This window comes from Saccopteryx bilineata, chromosome 2, assembly GCF_036850765.1.
Source record: "Saccopteryx bilineata isolate mSacBil1 chromosome 2, mSacBil1_pri_phased_curated, whole genome shotgun sequence".
In the NCBI taxonomy this organism is placed as follows: Eukaryota; Metazoa; Chordata; class Mammalia; order Chiroptera; family Emballonuridae; genus Saccopteryx; species Saccopteryx bilineata.
The window spans coordinates 7,834,930-7,849,324 of record NC_089491.1 but is presented as its reverse complement, the minus strand read 5'-3'; the positions used below and the strand labels follow the sequence as shown (position 1 = coordinate 7,849,324).

Genomic DNA, 14,395 nt, shown 5'->3' with positions numbered 1-14,395 from the left:
AATGCCAATTAGTTTGTCCAGTGAAGACATTCTGTTGGACTATATTGCAATCGTAAAATAGAAATGTTATAACCCTTTTTATTTTTTATTTAATTTTATTTTGTTTCAACAAGAGAGAGAGAGGCAGGAAAGGAGAGAGATAAGTATCAACTCGTAGTTGCAGCACCTTAGTTGTTCATTGATTGCTTCTCATATGTGCCTTGACCCAGGTGGGCTCCATCTGAGCCAGTGACCCCTTACTCAGTCCAGTGACCTTGGGCTTCAAGCTAGTGACCATGGGATCATGTCTGTGATCCCACGCTCAAGCTGTTGACTTTGGGATTTTGAACCTGGACCCTCAGTGTCCCAGGTTGAGGCTCTATCCACTGTGCCACCACTGCTCAGGCAAGTTATAATCCTTTTTATTTTATTTTATTTTATTTTAATATTTATTGATTTTAGAGAGAGGAGAGAGAGAGAGAAAGGATGGGGGGAGGCAGGAAGCATCAACTTGCTTCTTGTATGTGCCTTGACCGGGCAAGCCCAGGGTTTCGAACCCGCAATTTCAGCATTCCAGGTTGATGGTTTATCCACTGCGCCACCACAGGTCAGGCAAGTTATAGCCCTTTTTAAAAATTAACATTGGAATAGGATTAATGTTAGCATTGTAAAATAACGTCTTAGCAAGCACATGCAGAATTCTTGACCATTTCCTGATACTGTTGGTCTGTAATGAGCTTTGTTATAACCAAAGGAATTCCATTCTATTTTTTCCTAGAAAATAACTGCTCTTATTTGATGAAATTTTAAACTTTATTTGTTGACTCTAGAGTGAGAGGAAGGGAGAGAGAGAGAGAAACATCGATCTGTTCCTATGTGCTCTGACCAGGGAATTGAACTGGAGACCTTTGTATATCATGACGATGCTCTAATCAACTGAGCTATCTGCCCAGGGCTGATGACTTTTAATAATTTTTCCTTACATATTGAATATAGGTTTCACTTTTATTTGGTATTGTTTTAAAATCTGTTCTTAGATTTGTCTTGTAAGTACATCATAAAACTCAATGGTACAGAAAAGAAAAAATTCAGTGGTATAGTTACCAAAGTTATTTGAAAAATAGTTTATTAGGAAATGAACATCTCCAAATGACAGCTTATTTATTCAGTCAAAATATTTGCCATTTTGGAATGACTGCAGTCATTAAGATGAGATACTTCGCCTGACCTGTGGTGGCACAGTGGATAAAGCGTCAACCTGGAAATGCTGAGGTTGCCGGTTCAAAACCCTGGGCTTACCTGGTCAAGGCACATATGGGAGTTGATGCTTCCAGCTCCTCCTCACCTTCTCCCTCTCTGTCTCTCTCTCTCCCTTTCTCTCTCCTCTCTAAAATGAATAAAAAAATAAAGATTTAAAAAAAAAAAAAAAAAAAGATGAGATACTTCAACAGATCCAAGTAATTTTGTTTCAGAAGCAAATGTGAATAATTCAGTGAAGGGCCTGATCAGGCGGTGGCACAGTTGATAGAGCGTCGGACTGGGATGCGGAGGACCCAGGTTCGAGACCCCAAGGTCACCAGCTTGAGTGCAGGCTCATCTGGTTTGAGCAAAGCTCACCAGCTTGGACCCAAGGTCGCTGGCTCGAGCAAGGGGTTACTCGGTCTGCTGTAGCCCCGCAGTCAAGGCACATATGAGAAAGCAATCACTGAACAACTAAGGTGTCACAACGTAACACTAATGATTGATGCTTCTCATCTCTCTCCGTTTCTGTCTATCCCTCTCTCTGACTCTCTCTCTGTCTCTGTAAAAAAAAGAATAATAAAATAACTATAAAAAAAATTTAGTGAAGGAACATCAGCATTTTAAAATCAACTCTTCTACATGTGGACCTCCTTTAAAATAAAAATAATAATACATTATCTTGTTGAGGTGGATGAAATTGGGGTCTCAGAGGCCTGCCAGACCCAATTCATTCATTCGGAAACTGCTTCTCTCTGGCATCTTTATGATCAAGACAGGCTCCTTCCACACCAAGATGTACAAACATTCGAAACAGCCTCCTGCCTTCAAGAATCCCAACAGTAGCCCCAAGGCAAAACATTCTGGATTGGACAGTTTAAGAGCCAGCTGAATGTTGTGTGATTTAAGTGGGAATCTACCTGGATAGCCCTGAGCTGCCTCTGGTTAGCTCACTGGCTCCCCCCTACTGAAGCCCAATACTTGTTTATATAGACCAACCATCAGATCTCTTATAGAAAGGCGGAAATGTCATATAAGTTGTTGAAATCTGTTTTGTGTTATACTATGTAAGCTTCAACATCTTGTTTTAAAATCCTTTTTTTTTAAGTTCTTCAGAAAAAGCCTTTAGCGAATTAAGAAATTCCTTTTACTTTTCTTGATCCCTGAGTGATAGCCACCCGTTTCTGTCCCTCCTGAGAGTGCGGGTCAGTCTGTTAGGAAGCTGCGGTGGCAACAGGAGCGGTCGAGGCCTCCTGGCCTTTCCCTTGTGACTGCTCTCTTCCTCCACAGCACAGACCTGACCCTTTCCAGGGGGCTCGGAGGGGCGGAGAGTGCAGGCTGGCCGGGGGAGGGCCCACCTGCGACCTCCTCACCCCCACGCCAGAGGGCTGCTCTAGGACAGCGCTGCCCAGGGGAACTTTCTGGGTCGGTAGGTGTGCCAAGTGAGTGCATGTGGCCGTGGAGCACTTGAGCTGTGGCTGTGCCACCAAGGAGCTGACTCTTCATTTCATTTTAATTAAAATTTAACAGTGTCCATGTAGGCCGGAACGCTACAATTATACTGAGCTGTCAATCCTGAGTGAACGTGGGCTCTGCAGACCACATCAGTGGGTCTGAGTGAGTCCGTGGTTGACCCCAGAGCGATGCTGCAGGCGAGTCTCAGCCCAATGACCTTTTAGCCTAGCGTCCTCTTCCTGTCCCCATGTCTGCTCCTCAGTGCTTTGGGACCCCTGGGGAGGCCTGCAGGACGATGGGTGGGTTCTGAGGTGCTCACAGGGTGGAGTGGCCCTGGAAAGGTCACTGGAGCTGCCAGAACTGTGTCAGGAGTGCCGCAGCCTGAGTCGGGGCTCAGCCGGCAGAGGCAGCTCCCCTGCGGATAAATGAGCCCTTGGTGTGGCCGCTTTATGGATGGCTAGAGACCTGCGTTCCACTACCCACCCCCCACTTCTGCCCTCACAGCTAAACTGGGCCGAGGTCAGTGAGCATTGAGTCAGTCTCTACGTCTACTTTCTTTCTGTTGGGAATGATTGACTAAGGGGAGAAAATCACCGTATTGTGTGACGTGTTTGGAGACCTTGTGGAAAAACAGGCTGAAGCCTATTTGTTCGTTTGGAGGGGTCAGCAGTTAGGGTGAAGGTTTGTTTGGATAGGATACCGAGGCTGGGCAGAATGCTCTGCCTGTCTTGGAAGAGTTAATTTGGGGAGCCGGTTACTGTGACAGTGACGTCAGTCCTGATCTTTACACTTCTTCTCTTGAGCAATCTAGGACTCTGCTCATTGGCTGTTGGCAGGACCAAAGTGGGTAGGCTTTTTTCAATTAAGTAAAAAGGCGGGGCTTGACTAGCCAATGACAGCTGTGCCCCAGCATATCATGCGCAAGTTTCTGGGCCCGGCAGCATTCCCCACTCTCTACACTGCAGAACTGCTTGGGTGGCAGCAGGGCACCGCTCTCCGCGTCAGCATGCTCTGCCTGTGCCTGTATGTGCCGCTCATCGGGGAGGCCCAGACCGAGTTCCAGTACTTTGAGTCCAAGGGGCTCCCCTCCGAGCTGAAGTCCATCTTCAAACTCAGTGTCTTTATCCCTTCCCAGGAGTTCTCCACCTTCCGCCAGTGGAAGCAGGTGTGTACCGTGGCCACGCCAGGTCAGGAAAGGCAGCGGGCATTTCCTTGGCGGTGGTTGAATGAATGGATGAGTGCTGGCAGTGGGGACTCCTGTGACATGAGCAAGGTTTCGCCTGGTTGTCATGTGGCTCTAGCCGGCAAGAAGGCTACCTCACAGGAGTGACTGGCTCACAGGTCACTTGGAAGGAAGGCTTGAATGATAAGGAAGACACTCGTGGGGAAGATGGAGAGGAATTTTCTTGCTGAGGGCAGAGGAGAGGTCCTGAGAAGGGGGTACAGTCCAGCTGCTGGGGGCTGTTTCTCTGAGCTGAGGGAAGAGGCCAGGAGGACACAGGAGTGCAGAGGCAGAAGCGCTTCTCATTGGAGGCGCAGGAGTTAGAACCATAGTTACAGAGGCTGGAGCAGGTATTGTTGTGCTTTGATTGAAACAAATCAACATGCAAGGTGAGGGGAGCCTCCCTAGACATCCCTTTGGAGCAGGGAGGCAGCAGAAATGGTTACCATTTTAAATATGGGGAAACAGCTACAGACTGTGGAGGTTACTTGCCTCCTAAAGGTGGGTACCCCATCTTCTCTGTTAATCCAATCCCGTGCTGTCCCCCAGGATTCATGATGGCAGAGGGGGTCAGATGGTGTGCAGGGAATGGTGATTTGTGTATCCTGGGAAGGAGTCAGAAAGTAGGCCCAGCTATTCTCAGGTAGAAGCAAGGACTTGGAGGTTATTTTGAAATGAGCTGCACTGAGCCTGTCTGTATTACAGGGCACCGGCCCCAATAGATGCATGGTTCTCATTGGTGGCAGAGCAGCCAGATACCAAAGAGCTTCATGCCTAGCATTTATCTTCTCCCTAAATGGCATGTAGATTCTACTTCCATTCCTGCCATAAACCTAGAGTGACAACCCTGTATGCAATTCTTGCCTGAGACCACAAATGTCTGCAGGAAGTTAATATAACTTCAGATAGTAGATAAAATACCAGCATTGGTCTCACATTCCGGCCACACCCATTGCATTGTTCTTGGGATCATGTTAGGTGACATGATATTAGCCCAGGTTTCTCAGCACCGTTGGTAGCTGAGCAAGCACAAAATGCCATCAGGTGGTTCAGAGAGTGACTGATCATAATCGGGGAGTGCCAGCTAGCTGATGATCTGTCCAAACCTGCTGGTCAAAAGACTGAAACCCATATTGGTTTGTGGATAGTGACTGGATTCTCACTGAAAGAACTGGTCAACACAGGAAGACTGTAACCATTTTCCTTAGGAGATTTTTATTCCTAGTTTTGGGGCGTTGCTGGGTTAGAGTGACTCATGTTTGTCCCCCACCTTCTTGAGATTAACTTTTAGGGTGGCAGCAGGATCTCTAGGGAGGTGGCCTTGGAGTCTAACAAGCCTGGCTTGAATCCCGCCCACCACTTCCCTAGCTGTGTGACCTAGGATAAATGACTTAACTTCTCTGACCTTCTCTTACCTTCTCTGTAAAATGGGGGAAATTATAGTGCCTACTTCCTAGAGCTGTTTGTGAGGATTCAGCAGGTTACTAGAGGGGATGCATTTAGCAGGACCCATGGCTCAAAACCTTAGGGTCTCTTCTGGCCTCTTGGGTCACTAAACTAAGCAGAGCTCCCCTACTGTTGGGCGCCTGGTTGAGGGAGCCGAGGTTGGTCCTGTGGTCAGGCTCCCCTGAAATCAGAGACTGGCAGTGCTGTCACGCACATGCCTGAGAATAGTTCCCTGTGGTTCTTCCTGTTTCTCCAGCCTCCAGAGTTTTCTCTGGCTCTATTCTGCCAAGCTGGCATTGGCAGGGGCCAGCTTTGCCCCATATCTTCACCCTGGCCACCCAGCTGTTCTTGGGCCACCGCCACTTGTAGGGATAAGAAGAGCAAGCCGCGGAGTTCATGGTGGAATCGGGCTCCAGGCCATCTGCACACTCGGGCAGAGAGCATGTGGGGTGAGGCACCAGGGCAGCACTTTGGGGCAGCCAAGCCGCTGGGCCTGGCAGCGCAACAAGTTGGTCTTCACAACACTTGGAATGAGAACTCGCCCTGCGTGCTGCCCCGGGCCTCTGCCTGAAGGGCTGCCCCGAGGGGCTTGGTGGCTGGTTTCTCTTTGCTCGTGAGGGAAGCACGGTGGGCTCTCACTTGGGTTCTGGCCAGCCTGTGGGGATCCCAAGTGGTGACTTTGGGACTAGAGCAGGGGAAGTCTCTTGGGTCATTAGGGCCACCTTTGTTCACAGGTTAGCATGATTGTTTCCTGGGGACAGGGCACCACAAGGGACTTACTTGCTGGTGCCTGAGCTTAAGGACAAAACCTTACTTTTGTTTCATAGAAAATTGTACAAGCTGGCGATAAAGACCTTGATGGACAGCTTGACTTCGAAGAGTTCGTCCATTATCTCCAAGACCACGAGAAGAAACTGAGGCTGGTGTTCAAGAGTTTGGACAAAAAGAATGATGGTGAGCATGGCTGCCACAGCCGAGCCGGCCGGTCTGCGGTTCTCCACACGCATGCCCGTCGCCCGCTCACGGCCTCTGTTGTTGCAGGGCGGATCGATGCCCAGGAGATCATGCAGTCCCTGCGGGACCTGGGGGTCACGATATCTGAACAGCAGGCCGAAAAAATTCTCAAGAGGTGAGTGATTAGCCAGCCTGGACATTCGGTTTAACAAAACACAGCATGACAAAAAAGACGTTCTTGGACTAACTCTGGCGTCACTCACTGTTCTGACCCTGTTCTCTAAACTTTGGCTTCTGGCAGTTTGAAGGGATGAATCAGTAACCCCTCCCCCGGTTCCTGGTCAGTTCTCATTTGAAAAATCACTAAGCACCTGGAAGTGCGCCCATTCACCAGTGACCCACGGGGAGAAAAGACTGGGGGGGTTCAAGTAGGTGAAAGGGGAGCAAGCAACACCTTTCTGCCTGGTCGTGACGGGGCAGGGCAGCCCTCCACTCAAGGTGGACATCATGTCCTAATCAGATGTGCTGCCCTGAAGGGCAGGTGGAAGGTGAGCAGGGGTCCTGGGTACAGCGTAGCTGTTGCTGGGCTGGGAGGTCACACAGAAGAGCCCTACGAGCCGGCCTCCTCTCCTGGCTGAGCCCGTCCACATCCCGGGGGCCCAACGCCGCTAGTCAGGGACAGTGGCCTCCTGCGCCTGCTCCCCGCTGGTGTGGGGGCGACCTCGCGCTGTGCTGCGTGTCTGACTCACTGCCATCTGCTCGGAGCGCTTAATCTGTGTTGTTTCTCCTCTCTCCTCTGCATCCTCCTTTGTCTGTCTGTCAGAATACGAACGGGCCACTTCTGGGGCCCTGTCACCTCGTAAGTATCTGTGTCACCCTGGTGACTGCCCCCCGCCTTAGCCTCTGTGCCTGATCAGATGGGGTTCTTGTGGGCCATTATATCCCGTTTTTGTGCATAGTGAGGTGTGGAGCCACCTTGTCTTTCTCCTGGGGGCAGAGGCACCCTCTTTGGCTCTCTCTGGCCACGTCGGCCCCTGGCTCACTGGAGGAGGGAGCGTGCTGATAGATGGGGCCTGTTTCCACGTGGGCAACCATGCATTTCCCTTGCAGCATGGATAAAAACGGCACGATGACCATCGACTGGAACGAGTGGAGAGACTACCACCTTTTGCACCCCGTGGAGAACATCCCCGAGATAATCCTGTACTGGAAGCATTCCACGGTGAGCCCCGCGCCCCCAGCGCTGGCCGGCCACTTCTCTGTCCGCAAGGGCCCCTTTGCCCAGCACCAGCCCCCATCCTGAGATTGGGAGGGGTTAGGGTCCCAGCTTGCCACCCCTTCAACAGCAGGGCTGTCCTTCCTTTGCCAGCTCCGCAGAGCCCTCCGTATGTCCCCCCATTTCCCACATGCTGGCCCACCCGAATGGCCAGGCTGTTCCTCAAACCCAGGGTTCCTCTGCCAGCAGTGCCCTCCCGTCACCACGGGCTGCCTGGCGTTCAGTGCCCACTTCAGACCCCCTCCTCTGAGCGTGCTTGCTCTCCCCAAGCCAACATGAGCCTTCCTGGGCGAAGTGCTCTCTCCAGGGAAGAGACGCTGGAGCTGTTAGGTCTCCCACTGCCCCATTCTGTGTGCTGCCTAGCTCTATGGTGACTGCGTTCCTGGCATGGCGCGTGCCCTGTTTGGTCACCCGCCAAAGCTGTCATTGCAAAATACAGGTCTGCACCTTCGCTGGTGGTAGCCACGCTGACCCCTCTGACTGTGAGTCCCCTTCACGTAGTGCACGACCCTCTCTGTGGTCTTTGCTGAGCACCCCCTCAATTTTAGTCTGATCCACTCTGGGCTCTCAGCTGCAGGAGGAGAGGCCTGAAACCTGTGCTCCTGGTCTGTTTCCCGGTGCCCAGGCCAGGGCCTCACCCCAGGACACTGGCATCTGTCTCTCTTTCTTTCTTTCTTTCTTTCCTTCCTTCCTTCCTTCCTTCCTTTCCTTCCTTTCCTTCCTTTCCTTCCTTTCTTTCCTTTCCTTCCTTTCCTTCCTTCCTTTTCTCTTTTTTTCTTTCTCTCTCTCTTTTCTGTTTTTTTGTTATACCTGGCATCTTTGTTAGGTAGAAGTATGTAGACTGCTGACCCATGGTCTGGCCTGCAGCCCCAGGGTAAGAGCAGAGCTGGCTCTCTGTTTGCCCAGCCAGGATGCCACTCAAAGAGAGGGTGACACACAGGCATCACACCCCCTCTCACATTTGCTGAGGCCTATATGATGTCCTGCCAGCATGATCTGGTTACATACCCGATTTCAGGAGCATTTTCAGCCCCAGCCTGATCTACAGCCAGCCTGGTGATCCTCAGCTGAGATGCCCGGGGAAGCTGTTGTCACAGGCGCTCCATGGCAATAACTGACAGGCTGTCTGTGACGTTTGGAACTGCTTCCTTCCAGCTGTTCTCACATTTCATACCTGGGCCTCTGCAAGGCCGCAGCCCGGGACCAGAGCTTTGCCACCTTCACACAGTGAAGGGAGTGGGCTGCACCAGTTTTCCACCCACAGTCCCTGCGTTCTCAGCACCGGGGCGGCACTGGGGGTGTTTGCCATTCTAGATGGTGGGAAGTTCTGGACCTAGCTGTCCACCAGCAGCCTTGCCACCAGCATCAGGGCCTATTTGTTTGATCTTTGCTGGTCTTCCTTGCAGATCTTTGATGTGGGTGAAAATCTGACAGTCCCTGATGAGTTCACAGTGGAGGAAAGGCAGACAGGGATGTGGTGGAGGCACCTGGTGGCCGGAGGCGGGGCCGGGGCTGTATCCAGAACCTGCACGGCGCCCCTGGACAGACTGAAGGTGCTCATGCAGGTACGCAGAGAAACAGACCCCAACACCTGGTCTCCACCCTGGGTTCCTCGGTGGGTTGGTCTCCCCTTCCTTGTTTGAGGCCCTGCTTTGGGCCTGTATTTTTCTATCCCAGTAAATTAGAATTATTGCTCAGAGAAGGGCAACATTAGGCCTGAGTAACGTTTTGCATATAGCTGATCTAATTTTATCTGAGGCCCTTAAGCCAGGAATCACATTACAGGCTCACATAATGTAGGCAGGTAAAGCCAGTGATAATGGGGGTGTGGCAGGAACCTTCTTTAAGGCACTTGTCATATAATGTGAGCATTATATGAATGGGAACGTGCGAGCAGATGTTCACGTGGCCAGATGCCTGTCACCATGTCCATAGGGAAGAGATAAGCTAGACCAGTGTCAGAGGCAGGCTTGCAAAATCAACCTGCACAGGCATGCACTATTGGACTTTGGCATCTTCTGAACAGTGGCCAGTCGCCCCTTGTCCCTTGTCCCTTGTTTGTTCTGGCACTTTCCTGTTCAGAAGAGAGGTCATCCTTTCCCTTCCTTCTTTGCCCTCCTGGGCCTGCCTTGGTTTGAAGCCTGTTGATGGACAGTGTGCCCCCTTCTTCTGCTGAGACAGGCAAGTGGAGTGGTTCGGGAGAAGAGCTCTAGGCCTGAAATCTGACCCCATCTCTCTCACAGCTTTGTGACCTTAGCCAAGTCACTTGAGCCCTAAAACTTCCCTCCTGTGAGCTGAGGGGCTTGTAACCCCTTGGCTTCCCTGTCAGCTTGTTGTCCTCGCCGCGTTCCCAGGGGTGCTATAGGTAGGTACTGGACGCATTCCACGGGGGTGAAGTGACACTGTCCGCCACGTGCTGTAACCCAGTGTGGGCGGGCGGCGCAGGACATGGATGGGCTGTGGTTTCCTGGTCTGGGAGCTCAGTGTAGGGTTCTCTGTACTGCTGTACAGATTTGAAATATTTGTATAATAAAAAGCTCATTTTTTTTAAATTTTAGAAAGTAGACCTTGTGGAGGTGTTTAGCACAATGTTGGCACACGGTAGGTGCATGGTGACATCTGGCTGGCCCTAGAGCAGCCGTGTGCGTCTCATAGCGTGAGTTAGTCCTCAGAATATGAGAGGGTAGGGCCTGCCCGTCGACCTTGGCAGTTGGCCAGTGAGCAAAGGCTTTGCTGGATGACGGCAGCCTCGCGGCCACCGAGTTCTTCCTGACCACTTGTCCTTCCCTCCGCAGGTCCACGCCTCCCGCAGCAACAACATGTGCATCGTGGGCGGGTTCACCCAGATGATTCGAGAGGGAGGAGCCAGGTCACTCTGGCGGGGCAATGGCATCAATGTCCTCAAAATAGCCCCCGAGTCGGCCATCAAATTCATGGCCTATGAACAGGTGAGGCCCTGGCTCCCAGGGACAGTTGTCAATTGGCAGCTGCCTGCTGAGCTGCTCTCGGGCTAAGGTCTCTGCCCAACTGATGCCCCAGAACCTGGCGTCAGTCATTGGACCTGAGGGACAGCAGGGCGAGCTGGGAAGCGGGAGGCCTGGGTCTGACCCCAGCGTTGCTGCCATTTCCTCTGTGAACCAGTTCCTTCCGTTTCTGGAATTGTCAAGTGGGGAGGGACACTACATGTCAGCTGTGGGAAGGGTGCGCTGGTCTCGAGTGTGTCGGTTTGTTTGTCTCCTGTTTAGATCAAGCGTCTTGTTGGGAGTGACCAGGAGACTCTAAGGATTCACGAGAGACTTGTGGCAGGGTCGTTGGCAGGGGCCATTGCTCAGAGCAGCATCTACCCGATGGAGGTGAGAGGCCCGGTCTTGGGGTGGGCCTTACGCGTCGGGGTGAGGGTGAGGAGTGGGCCGTGCTCATGCTTCTGTCGCTTCTGTTGGGTTTTGCAGGTTCTGAAGACCCGGATGGCCCTGCGCAAGACAGGCCAGTACTCGGGCATGCTGGACTGTGCCAGGAAGATCCTGGCCAGAGAGGGGGTGGCCGCCTTCTACAAAGGCTACGTTCCCAACATGCTGGGGATCATCCCCTACGCTGGGATAGACCTAGCTGTCTACGAGGTGAGGCCCTGCAGGGCTCGGCTTCCTTGAACTATCTGGAGAGATTTAGAAACGCCCTCCTCACCACATCCCTGCCTGCTGTCTCCATGTCTGATAGACCAGGGGGTAGCTGGAACAAGGAATAGCAGCAGTGTCTTCTTCAGACGCATTATTCATTACACGGATCTCCTGGCAGCCCCCAAGTTCTGCCCCTCGAGGGGCTTGACAGGGCAGTCTCCAGAGCATGATGCCCTAGGGGCTCACTGGCACCCAGCAGACTCCAGGCAACAGAAGTCAGGCTCTCTGGTGGGGAAAGGGATGCTGTCTCTGCCTCCTCCCGTATCATGTCCTGCCCAGGAATCCCCAGTGACAGCAGAAACAAAGGGCAGGCAGGCCAGGAGCTCCGTCAGCCCAGGCCAAGCAAATCGGGTTACAGTGGCCTCGCGGATCCCATGTGATGGGGCTCCAGTAACCGTGGCTCCCCTGCCCCCCGCCTCGCGGCCGCACGAGCTCTCCCTGGGGCTCATCCTGCACCCGTTTTCCTGCAGACACTCAAGAATGCCTGGCTGCAGCGCTATGCAGTGAACAGCGCAGACCCTGGAGTGTTTGTGCTCCTGGCCTGTGGCACCATGTCCAGCACCTGTGGCCAGCTGGCCAGCTACCCACTGGCCCTGGTCAGGACCCGGATGCAGGCGCAAGGTAAGGCTGGTTCTAGGCCCCAGCCCGCAGGGGCCCATCTCCCTGGGCAGGCTGGGCTCCATGGAGGAGCTGGGGAAAGACCTCTGACGGGCGACCTCTCTCCCTGCAGCCTCCATTGAGGGTGCTCCAGCCGTGACCATGAGCAGCCTCTTCAAACAGATCCTGCAGACTGAGGGAGCCTTTGGCCTGTACCGGGGGCTGGCCCCCAACTTCATGAAGGTGATCCCAGCTGTGAGCATCAGCTATGTGGTCTACGAGAACCTGAAGATCACCCTGGGTGTGCAGTCTCGGTGACGGGAGGGAGGAGGCCTTGCCTGGCGGACTTGCTGATCCTGGGCCTGCAGACCTGGGACGTGTAGCATCTCATTCTGTGAATGTGCCAACACTAAGCTGACTTAACCAAGCTATGAAGACCCTGGGACTCACCCGCAAGGAAGGGGCATGGGGAGCTGGCAGGTCCACCGTGTTTGTCCCGCTGACCATGGCCAACCCTCGTGTCCACTCCAGGGAAGACCTCTGGGTGCTCCTCGGGTCCAGGGGTCAGCAGGACACAGGCTTATGCACAGTAGGGACAAGCTGTTTCCTGTAGGGCCTGCCCAACAGCAGGGCTTGGAGGCCAGCTTAGTTCCCCATCTCCTCCCACCCAGACCACCGGCCACGGGCCTGCCCTCTGGCCTGCTGGGCATCTTTCCTGTGTCCACTCTGCTTCTTCCTCACTGCTGTTTCAACATGGTAGGAGGAGGGCTACCAGCCCACTCCACAACCCACCTTGCCCCTCTCCCCTCAGTCACGGGGCAAGGTGCCTCCGCTGGACCTCGCCTCCCCGACTTCCCAGCGTGCAGCATTACGGCGGGCTAGGCCGTGCAGGGAAGAGGGAGGGGTCTGGCTGTGTGCTCACACCCACCTGAGCTCACCAGCCTGCACCAATGACACGTGTGTGCATGCGGGGGCGAGGCCCGGCCCCACCGCTGGCTGCCTGGCGCATGGCTTCCCAGGAGGTGCCTGCTGGTTTTGGGACCCAGAGGCCTCTGCCCCATGCCGCTGGGGCTCTCCTGGTGTTCTCAGCTGGCCCCGGACTGTGTTGGGACTGGCACCTGCTCAGCACCAACTCCGTCCCTGCTCTGGCGTGAGGACAGCGGGGTGTGGTATTGTAGCGGAAGGCCCGTGTCTGCCTGCGCGGTGAGAGACAGAAAGGGGCTAACAGCCTTAACTATGTGTTGTTGACAAAAGGGTTCTCATTCCAAAAGACAAGCTGGACAAGCATGCGAGGCCCGTGCTCCCGGGGAAGACGGCACGCGTGGCTGGCTGACTGCATTACAGTCTGTTCTGCGCCGCCCGGGGTTTGTGTCCAGTCCCCACGGGGCGAAGGGGGACCAGCCTCACATTCCACTGTTGCCACGCATCACTGCTTGGAGCCTATTTATTTCGTATTTATTTGAACAGAGTTATGTCCTAACTATTTTTATAGATTTGTTTAATTAATAGCCTGTCATTTTCAAGTTCATTTTTTATTCATATTTATGTTCACGGCTGATTGTACCTCCCCAACACCCGAGAGGCGAGGTGAGGAGAGAAGGGGGACGTGGCAGCGACCTTCCCGCCACTGCTCACCCCTGCGCCACATGGGCCCAAGGACAGAAAGGGCAAGGAGGGGAGGGGCCCTGATCCCTGACAGATGTTTTTGGCAGGTTGGGGCGGGGCGGGGCGTGCACCCAGGAAGCCTCAGGATCTGAGGGTTTGATTGGGGACAGGAAGAGGGGAAGAAACTTCAGTTCCAGTGAAGAAGAAAGTCCAAATCCCTTTTCAGACTAGGAGGGTAACTTTAGTTCACCCTTTCTGAATGACAAGGCAGTGAGTGCCTGTCACTGTGAGCTGGGGGGGGGGGGGGTCCAGAGGAGAGGGTGGCCAGCTCCCCGCCCCACCTGTGATGGGGCTTCTCCCAGCGCCCTCTGCTGCCCCCCTCAGAAATGCTGGGCCTCGCAGTTGCACTTTTCCTTCCACCAGAATGGCCCGGTGAGGACAATTTCAATAGGATGCAAAGTTCAATACAAAAACTGTTGTTATATACGTACCGTTATAACTGGAATTTGTGAAATCGCAAATTAAGAAAGAATTGGAAGTTGTCATTTAAAACAGCCTTCTAATAAAGTTGTTTCAAAGCTGATGATGGGGCTGTTTTCTGATCTGGGCTTGGGTGGTGTGGGGTGGGGTGTTCACATGTTAGAAAAGGAACCCAGTTTTCTCGTCGCAGAAAATGAGAAAGCCACCTGCTCTGGGTTTTTCCGAGCCACTCCCTCTTTAGAATGTTTGTTGGATTTCTGGTGTTGTGACCAGGCCACCGGTCCTCTGATCGCTGAGTCTGGCAGTCTCCCTTAGTCCCCCTTTGGGTCAGCCCTGCTCCAGCAGAGCTGGTTGCGCCCTCCGGCTTGAAGTGGCTCCAGCCACCACCGGCTTCTGCACCTTGCCGGCTGCTCTTCCCCAACCTGCCAGCTGGTTCCTGCCCATCTGACTTAGAGATAGAGGGCTGCA

At 53.3% G+C, this 14,395-nt stretch overlaps 1 protein-coding gene across 6 annotated transcripts in view; it reads left to right on the top strand.

The window, feature by feature from the left end:
* Positions 1 to 14,030, top strand: part of SLC25A25 (solute carrier family 25 member 25) — a 31,741-nt gene extending 17,711 nt beyond the window's left edge. For 2 of the 6 annotated variants that reach the window (XM_066256094.1, XM_066256095.1), the window contains exons 2-11: positions 6,169 to 6,295; positions 6,383 to 6,470; positions 7,119 to 7,154; positions 7,406 to 7,517; positions 8,978 to 9,136; positions 10,367 to 10,519; positions 10,817 to 10,924; positions 11,021 to 11,188; positions 11,716 to 11,866; positions 11,976 to 14,030. In XM_066256094.1, coding sequence (XP_066112191.1) covers positions 6,169 to 6,295; positions 6,383 to 6,470; positions 7,119 to 7,154; positions 7,406 to 7,517; positions 8,978 to 9,136; positions 10,367 to 10,519; positions 10,817 to 10,924; positions 11,021 to 11,188; positions 11,716 to 11,866; positions 11,976 to 12,160 — 1,287 coding nt within the window. In that variant the 3' untranslated portion in view covers positions 12,161 to 14,030. Of the gene's footprint in view, positions 1 to 3,565; positions 3,839 to 6,168; positions 6,296 to 6,382; positions 6,471 to 7,118; positions 7,155 to 7,405; positions 7,518 to 8,977; positions 9,137 to 10,366; positions 10,520 to 10,816; positions 10,925 to 11,020; positions 11,189 to 11,715; positions 11,867 to 11,975 lie in introns of those variants that run through there. The other 4 variants (XM_066256092.1, XM_066256093.1, XM_066256096.1 and 1 more) reach the window with 3 other exon arrangements.
* The last annotated feature ends 365 nt before the right edge of the window (positions 14,031 to 14,395 follow it).